Source organism: Scomber scombrus, chromosome 12 (assembly GCF_963691925.1).
Source record: "Scomber scombrus chromosome 12, fScoSco1.1, whole genome shotgun sequence".
Taxonomy (NCBI): Eukaryota; Metazoa; Chordata; class Actinopteri; order Scombriformes; family Scombridae; genus Scomber; species Scomber scombrus.
In genome coordinates, this window is record NC_084981.1 from 12,737,370 (window position 1) to 12,758,371 (window position 21,002).

A 21,002-nucleotide genomic window follows, 5' to 3' on the forward strand; every position below is an offset into this window, starting at 1 on the left:
AGGTCCGGGACTGGAATCTGTCATCCGGTCGTGTACAGGCCCAGATTGCCTGTGAGATGAGAAAGCACAGACAACTCCGGGGAAGAAGTGTAGGTTACTGAATGCATTAATAGTGCATGAATGTTATTGGATATAGATGGATGGATAGAGAGAGAGAGAGGAGGAGAGAGGAGCTCAGTGCATCATGGAGGTAGGAGTCCCCCGGCAGTCTAAGCCTGTAGCAGCATAAACTAGGAGCTGGCTAACTATAAGCTTTATCAAAAAGGAAAGTTTTTAGCCTACTATTAAAAGTAGAGAGTGTGTCTGCCCTCCGGACCGAATCTGGGAGATGGTTCCACAGGAGAGGAGCCTGATAACTGAAGGCTCTGCCTCCCATTCTACTTTTAGAGATACTAGGTACCATAAGTAGGCCTGCGTTCTGGGAGCGCAGTGTTCTGGTAGGTACATAGGGTACTATAAGCTCTTTAAGGTATGATGGAGCCTGACCATTAAGAGCTTTAAAAGTGAGGAGAAGGATTTTAAATTCTATTCTTGATTTTATGGGAAGCCAATGCAGTGAAGCTAAAAAAAAAAAAAAAAGGATATGGATCTGTGTGTGATAGTGCGTTAACTGTAGTTTGATTGTACATGTGTGTACAGATATATTGTGTGTATATGGAGAGGCTTTGTGCTTCTGCGTCAGCTGTGTTCTGCTTTGTCACCTGTGCTCTCTTGAATGCCTAAGATAAATTTGTCCAAAGGGAGGCAATAAAAGCTAATTTTATCTTATCTTGAGAGCTTAATAGAGCTCGCTTAACTCCATCTGCCCCATTAGACTTTTTTGAGTGTTATGCTTAATTTGATAAAAACCTTTACTAAACATGACACTCATTGTCCTAATAATGGTGTTATGATTAGAGTAGAGGTCTGACTTTTAAATGCCAATGCACACCCATGTCCAACTCTAAAGAATATAAGTGGGGTTTTGCATTTGTGGACTATGTTGTGTAATTTAAAATAAAACACTGATTGGGACTTACAAACTAGAAAAGTTGTAGTTAGTCAAAATTTAAACTTGGAAGTTCAGAAAGCAACATGAAGTTGCTGACAGAAACCTGGAATGGTGAATTTGTTGTCAGCATGAAAATAATACACCGATTCACCGATCAGCGATGTCTTAGACTTGGTGTATGACAGCACACAGATGACACCACAGACAAAGACCGACAGATATAATAGATATTATGTCTGTCGGTCAGCAATATAATTTTAACAGCAATAGAATTTTAAATGAGCCCCCTTTTAGCAATTGTTACCTCAGACTGACAGCAACTTTGATAAGGAGACTACAAATGTAGCAGTCCAAATCAAATTCATACTCTCAAAATGAAGACATCACTCATATTTCAATTGAAGCGTCCATCAAAGTTAGTTCACTATCCACTGGGGATTACCCACAATTTCTTCTCCTTGGAGACATTCACTGGCAGGAGCAGTGATCACATACTGTAGCTCCTGCCAGATGATGGAATGACTATGTGAGCTTGCGCCTTGGGTATCCCTCTCTGTACTCTGTCAAAGAGAAGCCTCCAGTCACTACTCAGTGGCAGAAGATGCATTACATTGCGGTGACATTCGAAATAGTCCCCTAGGTGCCCCACCATTGCTTTGACTGACAGCCCAGCTTGGGAAACCTGGGCTGTCCCATAATTCACCAGATGCTCTGTGCTCTCTGTGGTCTCGTGGATTCCCTCTCATTCTCTTGTCCCAGGATGCACATAGCTGTGTCAGTGTCGCCATGGTATCTTTGTTTTCCAGTATCATCACTCTGGTTGTATTGCAAAATGTCATTCTTCATTTTAAACATAATGATATACAATATAGTTTGTTCATCTGATTAAACATGTGCAGTGATGGAGTGCTTCATTTATAGACATTTGCTATTCAACAACACTTTATCTGTTATGTAAGTGCCAAGTTTCATCCCACTGAAATGCAAACAACAAATAACAGCTGACAATTGTTGCATCTATCTGCATTTACATTTATTATCTATATCATTTTCTGCCAGCTGCTCTGTGCGCTAGATTTTGAAAGCACCAAAATGACAAATATCACTGTTCCCGTTAGTTTTACACACTGATCTATCTTGATTCTTCGCAGCATTACATATAGGCAAATATCATGCTTCTATAGTAACCTTAATAAAAAGGGAAAAAAATACTAATACATGGTACTTATACCTTAAAAAGAAGAATATAATATTACATAAAAGATTTCTTCATATTGAGCTATATTAACAGCTAGATTTAACTGCATGTGACTGCTTGTCTCAAAAAACAGCTTATACATCCTTGTGTTAAACATATTGCAGCTGAGAATTAAGAGCTAAACAAAGCAAAACCCTTTAAACTGTAGTTCAAAAATATATAACTCCAACTTGAAGCAGCTGGAATAACATAATGAGAAAAGGAAAACAATAGCGGCACTAATGCTCATTATAAACTACTTTTATTAACCCTTTGAAACATGTTTGAATCCCTTTTAATTATGTTCGGCAGATGGTGCTCTGCAGGGACAACACAGTAGTACACTGTGCTTAGAGTTTCAAAAAGAGTTTGATGGTGGTGTTATACAGTAAATGGTGTCTCTGTATCATTGTTCATTCCATGACAGCTGAAATGACAAGAGCAGTCACTGAATGCAGAGACTCAATGGTGCATCAGGGGTTTTATTGACTTTTTTTTTATTCTTTAATGTGTATATCATAAAAGTAAGTCATGTAGTCTGAAAGAAAAAACATCTTATGGACCAGACCAAGACCAATCACGAGAGGAATACCTCCAGCAGGCAGAACAAGCTCCCAGGCTGCCTTCAAAAGTACAACAAAACATCCATGCTGATCTGCTTAGCCATCCTGCCCCTCAACCCCCTAATGAACAAGGGCAAAAGAGCTCTTGGGTTTAGCCTCTCCCTCTTACCGTAACTTAACAAGATGTCCCCATACTCGCTGGATTTTTTCTCACACGCACAGACACATACACCCATTCACGCTCACAGACACAAACCTCCCAAACCCCAAACCACTAACCCTCAGACCAATCTGTCTGTGGCACTAAAGTATTATTAGACTTACACACTCTCAGAGGGGAAACAGTGAGTGCTGAGAGCTGGAAGATGAGATATGCTACAGGGGCTACTAGTTCCATTAAAATGGCATTCACTGGGGCCTTTGTTATCATCGGCCTTGACGTTTTCAAGATGTAGTGGGGCTTGCTGATCCATGACCATCTCATCTATCTTTCAGGATTTGAAGGAAGTTGGTGTGAAATTGACACCAATGAGTGCAGTTCCAATCCATGCCAAAATCAGGGTGACTGTGTGGACCAGGTCAACGGTTACAGGTAAAGAGTTTTATCCATAACCAGTTTTTCATTTCTTAAGAGGCACATTTGCGGACTTTCTTGCTCTGGATTGTAAACGTTAGTGAATCCAGCAGTACCAGCAGCCTTCATTTCTTGCACAGGTTTCTGGCCATTTTACTGTAATTTTGATAAAAGATTAGCCTAAGCTAATATATTTGTTCTGAGCTCATGGCCCATCCCCAAATGTATTTTATAGATCTAGCTACGTACCAATTCGTGTTGAAATACTGTTAACAGTCTCCAACAAAGGAAAAAGAAAAACAGCTTTAATTGCTCTTGTCATGCATTACACATACATTACACTGGCTTTAGGTTCAGTTAAACAGACCTATGGTACTGTACTGTATGTGCAATCAGACTAAATGATGCGTAATTAATATCATTAAATTCCTATTGATTTTTTTCAGTTTGTTCGTGTGCCAGTAGGAGATAGATCTTCTATTTTCCAAGTGAGGCAAAATATCAATATTAGTGATTTTTCTCTTCCAGCTGTGATTGTAAGATGGGATTTTCTGGCCTTCACTGTGAGGAAGACATCAATGAGTGTGCATCAAACCCTTGCCTCCATGGCGGCGTTTGTCAAGACCTTGTGAACAAGTAAGTATGAACAGAACTCCTTTTTGCTTTACTTTTTTACCTTAGCCTTTATTCACTCTGTGCTTTACCAAAAATGGCAGATATCAGTAAAGGCCAGGCATAGTTCATTTCCTGAGTTTGTTTTGAAAGGCGAATGAACAAAACCGTTCTCCAAAGAAAACACACAAGGTTGTGGTGTTCCTCTTCAAAGTGTTCCAGTTTATATAACAAGCCTTTCTTCATCCTTGACACACATAAGCTGCTATTCTAAAGACAGAGAGCAAATTCAGCAGGAACACATCATGTATCTAGATTGGGCTTGACTCCACTGGTGCTTCTCTCTGCTGTGCTTAATGGGAGCCCCGGGGCTTCTAGGCTTAGTCGGACAGATGGGTAGAGAAGTCCCAGGGCCAATTTGAGTCCTAAATGGTTTGTCTCCAGTTTGTCTCCCGTCATGATTTTGCTCTCATGTGACCTGGCCCTGCTCAGAGCACTCCCCTGATTGCACAGTCCAGGGAGTTCACATCAGGTGTGCTCTAACCTCGCTGCCCACCACAAGCAATACATGCTCCGCTATCTCCATCTCCCTGACCCAACAAGCTGAACAAGACCATCTGTACTGTGGTGATGAATCAGACAGTGTACTCACTGAGCCCGTACTGCCTTATATTCACCCATCCTTCCACTCAAGTCATTTGTGAAACGGTCAGGTTGTGTCCTCTCATCAATGATTTTAATGAAAAATAATACATCTGATCTGTTTGTAATTTACAATTTGCTCAGAGTGTCAGAGGGCAGTGACGCACTATACCAGATGCAATAAAGAAAAGGTAAATTGTTATGACAATAATGTCTCAGACCGGTTCTGTAATGCCACATGACAATATAAATTAGATGTAATGTTAAAAATGATGCTTTACTTATTACACATCTAGTTTTGATTTTAGCAGAGAGTTGTCTAATTATATGTTTACCCACAAACAGGATAACCATCTCCACAGAGGTGTGTGGTCAACGGCAGCCGGGGAGAGGGATTTGAATTTAGTAAACAACATTATTTGACATATTAAACTCTTCTCTTCAGTAATAAGTCATCAAATATAATCCAAATTAAGTTACGCACTGGGAAACTTAATTGCTGTCATATTGTTAAACTTTGTGTAAGAAGCTGCGGTCAGTTTGAGGATGAAAAATATTTCTTAATCTGCACCTAAGTTTGTCTGGAGCGCTGTTTTCTCCAATTAATTGGACCACACATCGTTTCTGCAAGAGTGTGCCGGTTTACTGAAAAAAAAAAAACAACATTCTGTTTTATTTTAAAGGTGAAGAACTAAGCATAAAAGTCTGCTGTATTTCCTGTTTGTCACATTGGTCTTTACTGGATTTTGCTTTCTTTCTTAATGATTGAGTGTTATCACATCTTCCTCAGGTTCCACTGTGTTTGCCCTCCTGGTTATTTTGGAACGCTCTGTGACCTGGATGTGAATGAGTGCGAAGTTTCACCTTGCTTACACGAGGGCATCTGTATCAACAAGCCCGGGGGCTTCAAGTGTGTCTGTCGTCCTGGATACTCAGGTAGCTCTTTTGCCCTTAGGTGACATGAAGATCAATATGAGAGTCTAAAAAGCTTATCATGACTGCTGCGGCCGCTCGCTATTGAGGCAACTCTGACACAGATCTGGCTTAGTGTAAAAAACTGCTCCACAATGCTTGCTTTTAATTAGCCTGCCTGCCTCTGCAAGATACAGTGCCTGCTTTTCAGCAAAGCTAACAAGAGATAAATTCATGTCACCTGTTTTATCTGATGAAAACTTTCAGTGTCTGTTAGCTGCCTTTATTTCATTTCATCAGCCTATTTAGTCTCAGAACACTATTGTTGTTTTACTTCAATCCATTTGTCTTATTTTCCACCCAGACGGGTATCGAGCTATTTTAGCGCGCATCTGTGTGTGTGTGTGTATGTGTGTGTTCGCACTATCTAAAGCCGATGCCTGTCAGGTACTGGGAAGATTAATTTCATTTGTCTTCCACACTGTATCATCAATTTATCCTTCCCCAGTTGAGAGAGGGGGGAAATCTCTGAGGTATTGCTACTCTGGAGAGCAGAACCTGACACGCATGGCCCAATTCCCACAGAAGCAGCTTTTATTATTAGGCCTACGCACGGCATAGTACAAGTCATTACTTTTTCTGTTGCTCTAAGCTCATCTGAGGAAACAGGGTTCCCCAAGAGAGCAAGCGGCCAGAGGATACAGTTTGGACTGGCTCAAACCAACTAGAACTCATACAAAATATTTGCTCTAGTAACACGTGTAACAGCATTACAACTTTTCAAAAAAACACAAATAACAACAGAGTTTTACTTGCTGTGTGTATGTTCTTGCTATTTTCTGTTTTAATACCAAATTTGTTATTTTAGGGTGATTCATCACATCATATTTCTGCAGTCTGATTGGAACTGATTGAAATGTTATTCTGCCTTGATGGTATGACGCGTCATCTCTTCTGTCACTGAAATACTGTAACTCGTTGTGTCACTTGATGGTATTATCATATTATTTTCTTCAGCCATCAGGAAAGTCAAGGGTTTTTTGGGTTTTTTTTTTGCATATCGAATGCCAAAACTCATTCTGACTGTAACAGTTGAAGCTGCTTACTAATAAATCGGTCTAGTGCTATATCTGCTTACTCTCGTGGATGTGATAAAGCTATAATGACACTTCATTTCCACCTTCCGTATTGGATTTTTTTCCTGGTTGTTGGTTAGTGAGTCAGTCAGTCTGCTCCTCTGCAGAAATCTGCGAGTTTCTGTGTGTCTATATGCATGCACTACTAACAACAACTAAGAAGTTGTCTAAAAGCTCTGAATATTACCCTTTCTTTTCTGAATTGATGGATATTTTAAAGCTTTTTACAGTATAACATGTTTGAGTGCTAAACGGTTGAATGTTTCATACACATTTCTGACACAACAGCTTTTATCATCATTTTACCCCTTTTTTAAAAGTCTGTATGACCCATTTAGAGGGAAGATTGAGGAAGCACATTTTTTTATCTTTTTATCTTGCGTTTCTCACTTCACAGCAAGTCAATTAATTAATAAATATAAATACTCATTGCTTTTGCTTTGTGTTTTCCGTATACATTTTGTTCTCCATGTGTCATATCGGCGCTTGAAAAATAGTATAAATCATGCGGTAAGGCAGTCTAGGCAGCTGTCTACAGTAGATCTCAGCTACCTGATCATTATTTAGGGCGTTTTGTTTAAACAGCTCTGAAATCCCAATGTATTACTTAGCCATACAGTACAGAGGAGCTGTACTGAGGTCAGAAGTCATTACACTGACATGATTAATGGGTGATCTTGTTTATATAAATCACGGTATAAGCACACTATTCGTCACCTTCTGTTTTCTCTTCTTCACCCATCATTAAGGAGCATGTTCCCTTGAGTGATAGTCCAGTGCAATCAGCACATTGTTACAGCGTCCAGAGTCAGCACATTGTTGGAGGATGATGTTCCGGCCTTCACACCGCTGTTAAGGCCCTAGTAAATTCTGCCTTTTGCTCCATCAACTCGATAAATAAAATTAAGTGGTTATTCTCATCTTTTCCACAGAGCCTCTGCAGAGGTCTGCTGCTTTAGAGATGTAGCATACATTTGTTTTAATGTTTGCACAAATACTTTCAATTGATTTCTTTTTCATTGGATCGATTGAGGATTGAAGCAGTTGTCACTTTTTCTGATACAGAATAAATGATACATGTGTTATTAGGGCTTAGTACTTGTAATTTATGAAACATATTCACAGAAACAGAAGTAGAGTATCAGCATGTGCTGAGAAAGCAGTGGGTTTGTATTCTAAGGACACAATCTAGTTGTCTTGATTTCAGATAAGATATCCTTTTATGACTCATTTTTGTATTGTGTATTGCGGATATGACATAGACTTGAGAGAAAACAACAGATTTTTCTTTTTCAAACTATAGCTTACTATTTTTTTTTTTTTTTTTTTTCAAATATGGCTCAGTTTCCTGCATCACTCTTCCAGTATTACACTATTCATAGCTCTTTTTTGTATTGCAACCCTGTATCTTAACTTAGTATTTAAAGGATTGTTTGCAACCTTTGCAGTCATACTGCAACTGTGAATTTCCCGTCTGCGGTATAGTTTTCCTATTGGCTAAATAAAAACGAGTCATCAGTTTGACACAAGAAAGTAATCGCTTAACTTCCTGTAACGAGAGAACATGATAGATGTTGTGTACACTAAAGACAGGTTATTTATTCTCTTTCATGATAAAACAGAGAAGGCAGTAAATAAATTCCTGCTCCCTTTGTGAAGATGTAAAGCTACCAAATGATTAACTATCGGTCAGTCATCATTTTTCATCTTTCCATTCCTGGATGTCTCAGATTTCGGGGGGTTGGTAAATAATCTTTTTTTTTTACCACTTTTGGAAGAAACATCGCAGAAATGCATTGTTATAGCATTAACTGTGACCTATTCATTTATGTTTTAATTCCACTGTCAAAGTAGTGATTTGTGTTAATCTCACTGATGCAGTACCTGCTGTCATCGGTGTGTTTTCCCAACTTGTGTTCTGATTTGTTGGCAGGAGGGAGACTCGTTTTGACAGTTTCTCTTATCTGGTATTTCCTTCACAGCTTGAACTCTCTCCTCCCCTTCATTTTTTTCTGTGATCTTGTTGCTATTTTTTGTGAGATCTGCATAAATAATGAATAACATTAACTCTCTGAATAAAGCTGACTTACTTAACCAATCTTGAGACGTAGTGTTTCTGATGGCCAGTGAAGATGTCAGTTGTTTCGAGGATAATTCACTTGTCACCTTTGAGTGGGCACATTTGGTGCAGTATGATTTTGCATGGAGGATTGTGCCTACGTATACATGGAACTGTATACAGCTGTAAGTAGCATCAGTGCTTACAGTATGTGACACACTTTTCCATTAATTCAGTGCTGCTTGTCACTGAGTCCTCTTAGGAAAATTGGAAGGGGTTGCAGCCTACTCTATGTTCTTTTATTGAGCTGTATACAGTATATATACGTGTATATGTAATTAATACATTACACACTTATACTAAGCCTTTTTCCAGCTTATTTGTGATCAATAATTCATCTGCTTAATTGTTTGTTCGATAAGTTTAAAGTGATTTAACGTTAAAAGTGTCAATTCACCCAAATCACAATTTGCTTCACTAGTGCGCAGCTAGGCAGATAGCTTTAGTTTTATTTAACCAGGTTTGAGACTTCCACCTATGAGTTTTCTGCTTTCTCCTCAGTGTTGAAGTAATTGTGTCTGTGGTGCTTACAGCAGTGAAAAATTAGAAACAATCACAAAGTATTTACAGAGACACAATCTACACAGCTCCCTGAACAGTTAGAGAACATACTGCAGTCCCCATGAAAACTGCTGATGGCATGTGTTGTGGATTATTCACTGTAACCAGGATAACCATTTATTGAAATGTATTCACCTCCAGTCATTTTACTATATACTGTAGGAACAATCTAATGTCTTAAACATGATTATTTATACAATAACTTGCCTGAGTTTTCATCCGTTATCAATTCGTGGCAGGATATTTGTTACTGTTATTACAGGGTCAGACTGAAGAAAAGAATATTGAAAAAAATAACAAAATATAATTTTCAGTCGTGATTAATCTTGCAATTATTTTTTTTCAGTTTATCAAAGGTCAACTTTCTGTAAAATGTCTGACAAGAACCTAAATGATGCTTCTCTTTTAATAAACGAACAAAGTGTCCAACATATTAATGAGACAATTGAACGCCACTTTGAATAACGTGTCTCAAACAAATCCTTTTCATTAGAATCATTTAAGGTATGTTAGTAAAAGAGGAATATTATGTGAGCAAGAAGTAACCCTGATGTTTAAAAAAAATAAAAATAAAAATTGAGCTACAGAAGCCAGAAATCCTTTAATGCAATGCCAATGAAATGCACACAGCACACTCATGTAAGTCTGTGATCACTTTATATCAAAAGGTTACTAAAAAGACCAGAGAGGAAAAACATGTCATGTTGGTGAGGCAGCTTTATCTGGACAGAACGCTTGCTGCTGTTTAGAAGACAGTATCTTGCTCTTACAGGACCATACTGGTGGCAGTTTATTATCTATCAACTGCAAGTTTTTCTTCTTCTTTTTGGGTTATTTTACAGCAATTTGAAACTAGCTTGAGATTGTAATCCACTAGAGAAAAACTCATCTGCTGAACAGCACATTTTCATTTTCACAGCAATCACGTTTGCCTATTATTTGTCCCTTGGATTCAGATCAATGCATACCTTTTGACACATAACAGCAGTTATTATGAGTCAATCATTCTCGAATCGCACAATATTTCTCTTAAGATGAAAGTGGTGAATTATTTACTGTGATGCAATTTGTTGTAAATCTTTACATTTCATAACTTGTGGTCGTGTAGTTTTCTAGTATATGATTTGGACAATGGTTGGAAATAATGTAAAGAATACAGTAGGTGTAGTTTCATGACTAAAACCAGTATTGCCCCTCAAATTTTGATTCATCACTCTGTGTGGATAGAAGAGTGTACAGACCCTACACTAGTAGCACACAATGTGTCAAGTATGTTATTGTCTCCTAAATGTAGAGATTAGAAGTAGAGTAAATAGATTAGACATATTCTTATATTTTGATTTTGTTATTTATGTTATATTATTGCTGATACTACTATCATGTCTTAGAATCATTACTACCTCTGTTGATGTTTATCCCATTATTCAGTCATGTACGAGGTTTTATGTATCTGTGTGAAAATCTTTGTTGAAAACTCCATAAATATATTAGATATGATAAAGAGAAGTGTACAGAGCTGGATTTACTAATGTCAAACAGGGCAAAAATGATCTCAGTTTGAATGTATGGGATGCTCCTTAGTTCAGCCAGATTTGTAACTTTTCTGAACATAAAAATAAATGTCCTTGTGCAGCTTCAAATGAATCAAGGTAGCTACAAGACGCTAAAGCTGCAGTGTGATATCCGCGGCTTAAGAATCTGAATTACTTGCGGTGAAGGTTATAGCTACAGTGCAATTTAAAAAACATACTGATGTTAGTAAAAAGATGGAACGGTTGAAAATCAGTAGTCTAGTAAGCAGTGTGACCTGGATGTGAAACACTTCCTTTAGATCTATTGAAAATAATGAATGATGCTGACAAAGCAGTTTACATTGTCGGTGGGATATACAGGTTTGCAGAAAATCATTACATAGCTTGACAAGGGCATATATACCCCATAGTTACCATTAAAGGATAAAGCTGTTCTTTTTGTTGTTGTTAAAAGACACAAAGCAAATGTTAATTTACAAGTTTATGTAGTCACAGCGTAATATTCTGTAAACTATCTTTGTCATAGGTATCCACTGCATCCAAAAACTATTAAAAACACGTAAAAGTGCCATGCTGAACATATTCCCTCAATGCAATAAAAAGTTGTTTATTCCTCTATGCTTGTCAGACTAACAAAGCAGTGTAAACATGGGACCACAACCCTGAGCATGCGTAGTCACATCTCCACAGATCCAAAAGTAGAGTTGCACTGTTGTTTCATAGTGAAGTTACTCTCAGTTAAATTGACAGAGGAATCCTGACAGAGGAGTCAAATGTTGTCCAGCAGCAGTAATACATCCTGTTGTCATGTTTTATATTTTATCTTGATGCCTTTTATTTTTTTATGTAAAGCAGTTAGTCTTGTTGTTCAAATAAACTTGCATTGCCTTGCCTTAATTATTTTTTTCTTTATGTGTGTCTTTGTAAAGTGTTTGACTACTGAAGTACTAAAATTATACCATTAAGTTGTTAAATATGTAATGTCTTACTAAAATATGCTTTATTTCCCAGGGGCATGGTGTGAAGTTAACATCAATGAGTGCGATTCAAACCCGTGCCAAAATAGTGGGAGATGTATTGATGCACCTAATCGATACCACTGCTTGTGTCCTGATGGCTTCATTGGACTCAACTGTGAGGACAACATTGATGAATGCTTGTCAGCGCCTTGCCTTCATGGGAGGTACATGTTTTTTCTCTGTCATATAAGACAGAAATGATTTTTAATTACACTCCTTGCCAGCACATTGAGTGGAGACATATGTCATGTGTTGTAAGAAGCTAATGTGATGCACTTACAGGTTGTCTTCGTTGTCTCTAAATTATAGTCATTAATTCTGTTGAAGAGGAAATATTCATTAATTCAAAAGATGAGGGTTCTGCATGTTATGTACAGCAGTGAGAGACCTTCATATATGAATGGTTTTTAGTTCTTTTTATGAAATGAGTTTGATTAATTCATTTTGATCCCATCTGTTTTGTCCTTTTTAGCTGTGAGGATGGATTACATGCATACCTCTGTCTTTGTGAATCGGGATGGACTGGCATCAGATGTGAAACAAACATTGATGTGAGTTGATGTTAATTAAAAAACCTGCTGGATGTTCAAGAGGAATGTCAGGAGAGTTTTGTAATCTTTGTGTGGTCTTTGGTATCACTAACTCTATTGATTTTTCTAAAAGATAAGTCAATTGAACTACCAGGATCATGTAAGCATTGTACAAATACCTGATTAAAATAAATTGCTTAGTCTAATTCCTAATTGATTTAAACCCAGAACAGCTTCAGCTGCACTCTAGAGATAAAACATTGAGTTGTTTACAAGGTCTGTTTGAGCATTAGTTAGTTAGTTAGTTTTTTCCTATTTATTTAAACCACATTTCTAGATTGTAAAAGCATGCATCTTGCTGCTCTGGTTGTCACAATGTTCTGTATTTCTGGCACGATGGTTCACTGCTGTATATTTGATGTCTTCATTTACAGGACTGTGCTTCCAGTCCGTGTTTGAATGGAGGCTCTTGTGTGGATCTCACTGATAAATACGCCTGCTTCTGTCAGGACGGTTACACAGGGAAAACCTGTGAGACTGACATAGACGTGTGCAAAGAGGCTGCTTTTAACGTCTCATTGTGTTTCAATGGAGCAACCTGCCTTGATGGTGAAGGATCAAACTTTACATGCATGTGAGTAGGTCCATTATTTAAAGGCATTCATTGTTTTGAAGAAATGGATTATCCCTTGATGGAGTCATATGTTATGACCTGACTCAAACAACATATCTTACTGAGTGCTGCCTGGATGCATAGTTTAAATGTCATTGTCAATTAGATTTCCCAGTAGAATATACACTAAACCCCTCCCTCAGTGAACAGTGTACAGCTAACTAGTTTACTATCTACAGTGGTAACCAAGAATCATTTCAAAGGCCAAGAAATGGTAAATTGTAAATGGATTACAATTATACAGTGCCTTCTGACCATTCAAAGCACTTTACAATACATGTCAACATCCACCCAATTAACACACTCATTCATTCACTGATGGCAGAGGCTGCCATACAAGGTGCCATCAGGTTCCTCAGGATAAAATCTAATTCACATTCACAAACACTCACACACTGCTGGCTCAACCATCGGGAACAATTTGGGATTCAGTGTCTTGCCCGTTGATCTTCTGGAAAATCCGCTCAACCTCCACCTCCCCAGCCGCACCGTCTGTCTTAAAACAAAAGTCAGGTTCCCAAATGACCACTGAAACATGTTTTTTCTTGTTCTAATCATTCCTCCTGTTCATAATTAACATTTAGAGTTCCCTTCATAATGCACAAACAATGTAAGCAATACAATGTAACCCTCCTTCCATGCAGAAGTGTAGCCTATTTAAAAGTTTATCTAAAGCCAATATGAAGCTTCACCTTTCAAAATAAGTCAAATCAAGTCATTATCTTTCAAACTCATTTTAGTGTCAAATTCCCTCTTTTATACAATCTTTTCACTGAAGCATTTTTACAAAAAAAGACTAACTATGGAAAATATCCACTTGAAAATTATGAACCCGACTATTAATATTAGCTCAATTAGCAGGCTAGCTACAGCTGATAATTTATGCCAACAACAGTCATCATGTCAACCAACAAAATAGACGGTCGTGCCTCTATACATATATATATATGTATATATGTATATATGTATATATATACATTGACTTCAGATAGAACACACATATATATAAATATATATGTGTGTGTTCTATCTGATATATAAATATATATATATATATATATATATATATATATATATATATATAAATATATATGTGTGTGTTCTATCTGAAGTCAATGTCCTTAGGAAATATAGCACTGTTATTTTTGTAAACTGCATATGCTGTGTTTGAGACTGGAGAGCAGTTACTAAGGGGACTGTAGCTAAGCGAAATTGTAGGAGTAGTATTGGTGTCCTTTGAATTTTGCTTGTCGCTAATTAAAAATGTATATTCTCTCACAAGAATGGTGCTGCAGTACCCTATATTTGTGCTCCCATATACAGTAGCAGTCCTCCAGGTTGGTTTGTGGTACATCATGACTTTTTAATTGAAGACATGCTTTCCCAGGAGTGATGAAGTGCATATGAATACAAGGTATATGTAGTAAAAGTGTGCAGAGTTGACATAGCAGCTCCCCTGGATGCCTTTCAGTTAATTACAGTATCTAACCTTGTGCTGATGTGCTGCTATATGCTCAATGTTGTGATTTAATGTATCCAAAACTTCACAGCTCCAAATAGGTTGCTGCTCTTTACAGCATTATGTATTGATGTAGTGCACTGCCTACTGCCTCAGCACAGCTTGTTGTGAAGATTGTGCACTGTGTCCACTTTTCCACCACAACAGAAGATTCCATTTTATGAATTGGGATGATTCTTAGGATATTGAATAAATGTTTATTATTAATTAAAGAATTTGAGATAAAGCTGAAAAGCCAGTAATTTTGCAGTTTATTGCAGTGTGGATGCATTATGCACATTACTGATGTATAAAACATTATACACCACCAAAAAACATTAATACAGATTTAGCTCCAGTCCAGTGCTAGTTCATTTAGTGTTAGTGAAAAGACTTGACAGTTAAATTCTGAGTGACAGCAGCTTCTAATCTTGTGTTTTTGGTGCAGAGGCCTCTTTCATACATTTACATCATGAATGTTTTGAGGGGGGTTTGGTCAGGCCAGTGCACTGACTAATAGGCACAAATATAAATTCAATAGTTTCTTTATCAAACAACATGAAATACAAAGTATTGTTTAATCTGCATAGTATGTGTGAAGTGGAACACATTCAGTTCTGCACCTGTTCAGCAAATAGCCTCAAAAGCACTCCTTTCTTTGTAATGGTGGTCAACTAAGAGGTTATGCATGAAACCCTTCGCCCGTTTTCTGATGTTATGGTGTTATTGTACATCATTAAATCAACAGCACCTCACAGATCACAGTTTACAACAGAAGTCAAAATCCCAAGGAGGAATTTTAACCTCATGAATATAACAAGAGTTTGTTAGCATTTACTGAAACATGAATTTTATTCAGGCGTTTGTAGATTTGAGAATTTGCATTCTCTATACTTTTCTGAAATATTCCCCAAGAGGTTCAGCGGGGGTTGAGGTCTAGTGAGTGTGAATTAGAAATCCATGCAAGTCAGCAGAGCTCGGTCTCTGTGGCCTAAGGTAGCTTTGATGCATGATCAGGCTCATTGTCCATCTGGAAAATGACTGCTCTTCCACAAAACTTAAAGCCAGTGGGGATGACATCTGCAGAATCAAGTGGTACTGCTCTTTGCTCAAGGTGTAATTGATCCTCACTTCAAAACAGAAAAGCATAACTGCACCTAAATGTTTAAATGGGTTTTTATGCACATCTAAAATAATATTTTAAACTGATGTTTTGTTGTATTGTTAAGCATGCCAAACATTTAGGCTGATTTTGTACATTCATTAACACTGAGGCGAACAATGCATAGAGCACAATGCATGTTAATTTAGTCAATAGTTTGTGAACACCTAGGGCCTTTAGTTGACATTGGCAAAATCATCTGCTAACTATGCACAGCAGTGTTTTCTCTGAACGTCATTCAGCTTGAATGGAAATGTCCTGTTAGTTAAAGATCTGCAAAACACTTTGCTGTGTGTGTCTGTGTTGATGTGACTTATACTAAATATTTTGCTGACAGTGTGCAGGTTTAATTAATGCATTACTGATTTGAGTTGTACAGATAAGAAACATAATACCATAGCATAAGGAATATTTACCATCAAAATATTTACTTCACTGGGTGGATAATGCAGCTACGTATTAAGGCTACATGGTACTACTGATGTGTAATATGAATATAAAGTACTGCATGAATGAGCCATTTGGATGTTAATTTATTCCCTGTGTATTATATTGTTCAGTATACTGAATGTAGGTAAATGTGAGGTGCTAGTTGAAAAATTCACCACAGCTTAATGACTTTAATTAGTCCCAGTTTTTAGTTTATCGCCTGCTGTACTGATTCCACTATTGTGTTTCTTTCAGTTCTATAAATGTTGATTTCCATCTGTTTTAAATAATATAATCGTTAATAAGATGCAACAAACAAACTAAAAAAAGTTGTGGTACTTTTTTTGACAAAATGAAAACAAGCAGTTCTTGGATGCAGTGTGTAAGACCCACAAGTGGGAAGTGACAGCACTGGCAGACAGCCTCACAGTTTTAAAGTATGATATGTTTTCTTAGCTGTCCACCAGGTTTCATGGGGGATTTCTGTGAAGTGGATGTTAACGAATGTTGCTCAGCTCCCTGCCACAACGGTGCCATTTGCCAAGATCTTATTAATAGCTACGTCTGCCACTGCAGGTCAGGTGAGTCACTCAGACATCCTGTGAGTTTTTCAATTTCCTTGAAATGAGGCAAAGTAGTTTTCCCCCTTATAGGGCCTATTATAGGAACATTACTTGTTATTGAACACGATTACAAAGATGTAGCCTTGATGGTGAGACATTACTTGAAGTGAACAAGACAGCTGCATTCTTTTACTGTGACCCAGATGTGGTAGAGCACAGTTTGCCATATGTGAACCATCTTAATACTTACAGCACGCCCATACTGGATTGAAAGCGGCCATATAAAGTGTCACTAAAAGTTAGCATAATGCCTGCATAGCTTCGCTGCCTTAAAGCTATTCAAAAGTCATCCACTTTTCTCTAGGGAGAAATTTGTACTCATACAGTACTGAAAAAGACAGTGATAAAAAGACGATACTGCCTTGGCTCATTAAAATGTATGTGGCATCTTACTCTTTAGTGAAAGCCTTTTCTTGTCTGTGTATGTGTGCGAACCCAAAAAGAAGCAAATCAATGTAGGAGAATCTGATTGATATTCACTTCAGAGGGTGGAAGTGGGAGAGCCTGGGCTCACCACGGGACTCTGTGGGCTTTTGTTCCTGGCAGGTTGGACAGGCCTTCACTGTGAGGATGACATTAATGAGTGCCTTCCACAGCCCTGCAACCAGGGGATATGCATTCAGAACGATCCAGGCTATGGCTACACCTGTTTCTGTCGTCCTGGTTTTGTGGTGAGACTCCCCACCTATTTCTCTCTCTCCATCCTTTTTTTTTTTTAAATTAACCTTTACCCTCTTGAACCTTTAACTCTTGAGAATATATCATTGAGTGTATAATTTACTGTATTGTTACCATTTCGTGATAGCCTTATTCTTTGTTGTTTACAGTCAAATCAGTATTTTAAAAAATATGGGAAAGTCAGATCTCTTTCTTATAAAAAATAAAATGTAGTCTACTACTTTAGAGACATGTTTGGATTTGAAATTTCAGCATAAAAATGACACAAAAAAGAATTGTTAGAACGATTAGTAATCAGTTGGTTTGTATGTTTAAAATGCCTAGTTTGGTACATAATGCCATATGCCCTCTATAATGTTAACTTTATTATTCAAGCTGCATTATTATGTCCCATTTAGCATTTTATCCCAAAGTTACACAACACATCTATGGGCTGTTTATTTTTCATACACAGGGGAGGAACTGCAAGATCAACTATGATGACTGCGTGTCGAATCCATGTCCAGAAGCATATTCCTGTGTAGATGGCATCAACAAGGTCACCTGCCTTCCTCTTGCTACGGATGCTGTTCCCTTGGTGACTGTAGTCAAGAACACTCGCGGCTCCACACCCAGAGTGCTGACGGCAACAATCAGCCCAGCACCAACAGTTGAGCAATCCACAGGTACAAAAACCACACTGTGTCTGCATGTAGTGCAGTTCCATGTGTGCTGCAGCATCCTTATGCTCACTTTGAAACAGATGTAGATGCAGTTTACTTTAGTTCCTAATTACCAATTGTGAAATATATGTAGAGCTTCAGAGGCTGTATTGTTTTAAGGAGTTTCACTTTTGCTTCAGTTAGAATTATTTTCTTTCAACGTTTTTATGCATTCAAGTTGGTTCTATATATTTTTAAAGGAACAGTTTGACATTTTGGGAAACATGTTTATTCACTTTTTGCTGAGTTAGGTGAGAAGATTTATGCACTGTCTGCAAGGTAAATATATAGTTAAAGCCAGCAGCTTAGCTTAGCAAAAAGACTGGAAACTGTGGGAAACAGCTAGCCTGTCTCTGTCCAAAGGTAACATAACAAGTCAGACCATGTCTCAGAGTTCAACCCTGGTACCTTTCTCACCTCTGCACAGCTGGCGGCTCATGGCGTGAAGCAGTGTGAATGTCAGGTTGTCAGTTTTTGGAAAGTTACAGAAATTGCTTTACACAGCCCCCCTTAATCTGACATTGGAAAGTTAAATAATTAATGGACTGTACTTATATAGCGCTTTTCTAGTCGTTATGACCACTCAAAGTGCTTTTACACTACGTCACATTCACCCATTCACACACATTCATACACTGATGACAGGGGCTACCACGCAGGGTACCAACCTGCTCATCAGGAGGAAACTAACCATTCATACCCATTCACACACCGTTGGCACGGCAACAGGAGCAATTTGGGGTTAAGTGTCTTGCCCAAGGAAACATCAACATGTGGACTGGGAGGAGCTGGGAATCGAACCGCCAATCTTCCAATTGGTGACATTTGTGGGGATAGGGACAATCCAAAGCTTTTTGATCATCCGATCAACACTTCTCACTATTATAATGGCCCATTAAGGCTAACTAAATAACATTTAATGTTTTTTTTAATGCATAAGATAACTGAACATGTTCCCAAATATTGAACTATTTCTTCAATGTTAACTTTCCTGAATGAGAGAAAAAAGTGGATCAATATGATTATTATATTTCTGTAAAACACTGACCCATGGCATTTAGATGGACAGTCAGTTTCAGGGACAGTTGTCCGCTACAAAAAATGAAGTCTGTAACCTTTGATGGATCAGCTCCCTAAATATGGCAGCGTATCAATTTGAATTAACATGGCTCAATCAAGACACATCTCCCATTACTTTGCCATTACTTCCATTAACATTATGTGTGCAAGGAAGTGCCACTAAATTATTTCAACTAAGCCATTACACCAATCAATTTGTACTCGAGGTGGTCAAGGATATTTTACAAATTACAAAGCTATCCTTCCCCTGTCCTTCCCACCAACATTTTTTACTGCCCAAATTTCCAGTTTCAATTGAGAGGGGACTCCCACTGAGTTTGTACTTCAAATGTGATTTTTAGCACATAGCAGGTGATGATATTTTAGGTTTGATTGAGAGATTGCCATAGTTTGTGCAGCTGTGGTGGGGGGAAAATCCTGTTAAATTCTAGTTTTTGGATTGGCCACTAAAGTGCATTTTCTTTTTCTGTTTGAGAACAATAATTTCGAAGAATGATAAGTACAATCATTATTTGGCCTATATCCTTTAACACTCAAATGAAAGACACAGAAAACAATATGTTATACATTACTGGTATTGGATCAGTCATCTATGTGAGAGGAGGAATTCAGAGGACTGGGCAGATTGTTATTTCTTGACAGATGAGGTCTGTCTACCTTTGAAACTGTTCATAGAGCTGTAAAACAGACCTATTGAACACAGACGAGGTTGAACCAATTCAGTACGACAGTCTGAAAATCACTGTGGGCCAAATATAATGGAGTCCTCCCTGCTGCACCTGATCCAGCTCCCATCCAGTGCATAGTGCATTGTATTAGAGAGGGTTAAATGCACACAGACACTGATAAAGAAAAACAAACCCTGGCACTGACATACAAAAAAATCTCTTTACTCTTTTACACATAAGTGCATAATCAAAGTAAATAAGTTTTAAAGTAAAGAGGACCCAGAAACTCGTGAGTTTATCTAACTAGGTCACCATCTAAAAGCATGCAGTGCCCTTGGTGCTGCTTGAAATAGACTCAGACAGTGCTCCTTTAAACCCAAGACTGCTACACAACCTTTGATGAAGTCAATGGGAATTTTAATATACAGTACAGTGGGGAATTAATATGGTACATTGACTGTATAGGATATTGTGTCACACTGGTGTAAACATCTAAAGAACAAGTGCAGTTGGTCAGAATCCTGATCTTTCCTCCCACTCTTTGATGTGAAAGTTCAAACTAGGGACAAAAAAAGAAGCCTTATTCCAAGGACACAGCTGATTGTCTTGTGGGTTCCCCTTTTCTCCATCACCGTACATGCAATGCTGAGCTCCACAGTATTTTAGCTCTACAGTATGAGAATTGATGGGAATCTAGAAAGGACACTGCCAGTGGAGGGAGGCTTAGGGCGGCTAAGCCACAACTTGGAGTGATCACCACAGCAAAGGTGAAGCTCTTATCTTGTGGCCAGGTGTAGCAGGAATGAAATTACCTACTGTACACTCCTCAAAAATCAACTTGATGAATAAGAAGTTAGCCTTAGGGTCATTTTAAGCAAGCACTGTTTCTTTGTGCTTCCTTCTGTCAAACAATCACCTTGTTAACCTTCAGTTTAACATGCACACATTTGTTCTGTGCAGCACTAGTTTATGTTAGCATGTTTATAATTGCGTTGGCAGCATCTGATTATTGCACCTGTAACCATTTTAATATATTCAGTGGCACAACTTTGCCAGCATGTC

At 38.0% G+C, this 21,002-nt stretch overlaps 1 protein-coding gene across 1 annotated transcript in view; it reads left to right on the forward strand.

Annotated features, from left to right (window-relative positions):
* The window catches only part of eys (eyes shut homolog), a gene marked incomplete at its 3' end in the record, with an annotated part of 165,495 nt that overhangs the window by 76,491 nt on the left and 68,002 nt on the right, over nucleotides 1-21,002 (forward strand). The window contains 9 exon segments of the mRNA XM_062430919.1: nucleotides 3,287-3,383; nucleotides 3,894-4,001; nucleotides 5,410-5,555; nucleotides 11,891-12,062; nucleotides 12,371-12,449; nucleotides 12,863-13,062; nucleotides 16,647-16,771; nucleotides 17,360-17,484; nucleotides 17,946-18,156. Of these exon segments, the coding sequence (XP_062286903.1) occupies nucleotides 3,287-3,383; nucleotides 3,894-4,001; nucleotides 5,410-5,555; nucleotides 11,891-12,062; nucleotides 12,371-12,449; nucleotides 12,863-13,062; nucleotides 16,647-16,771; nucleotides 17,360-17,484; nucleotides 17,946-18,156 (1,263 nt within the window).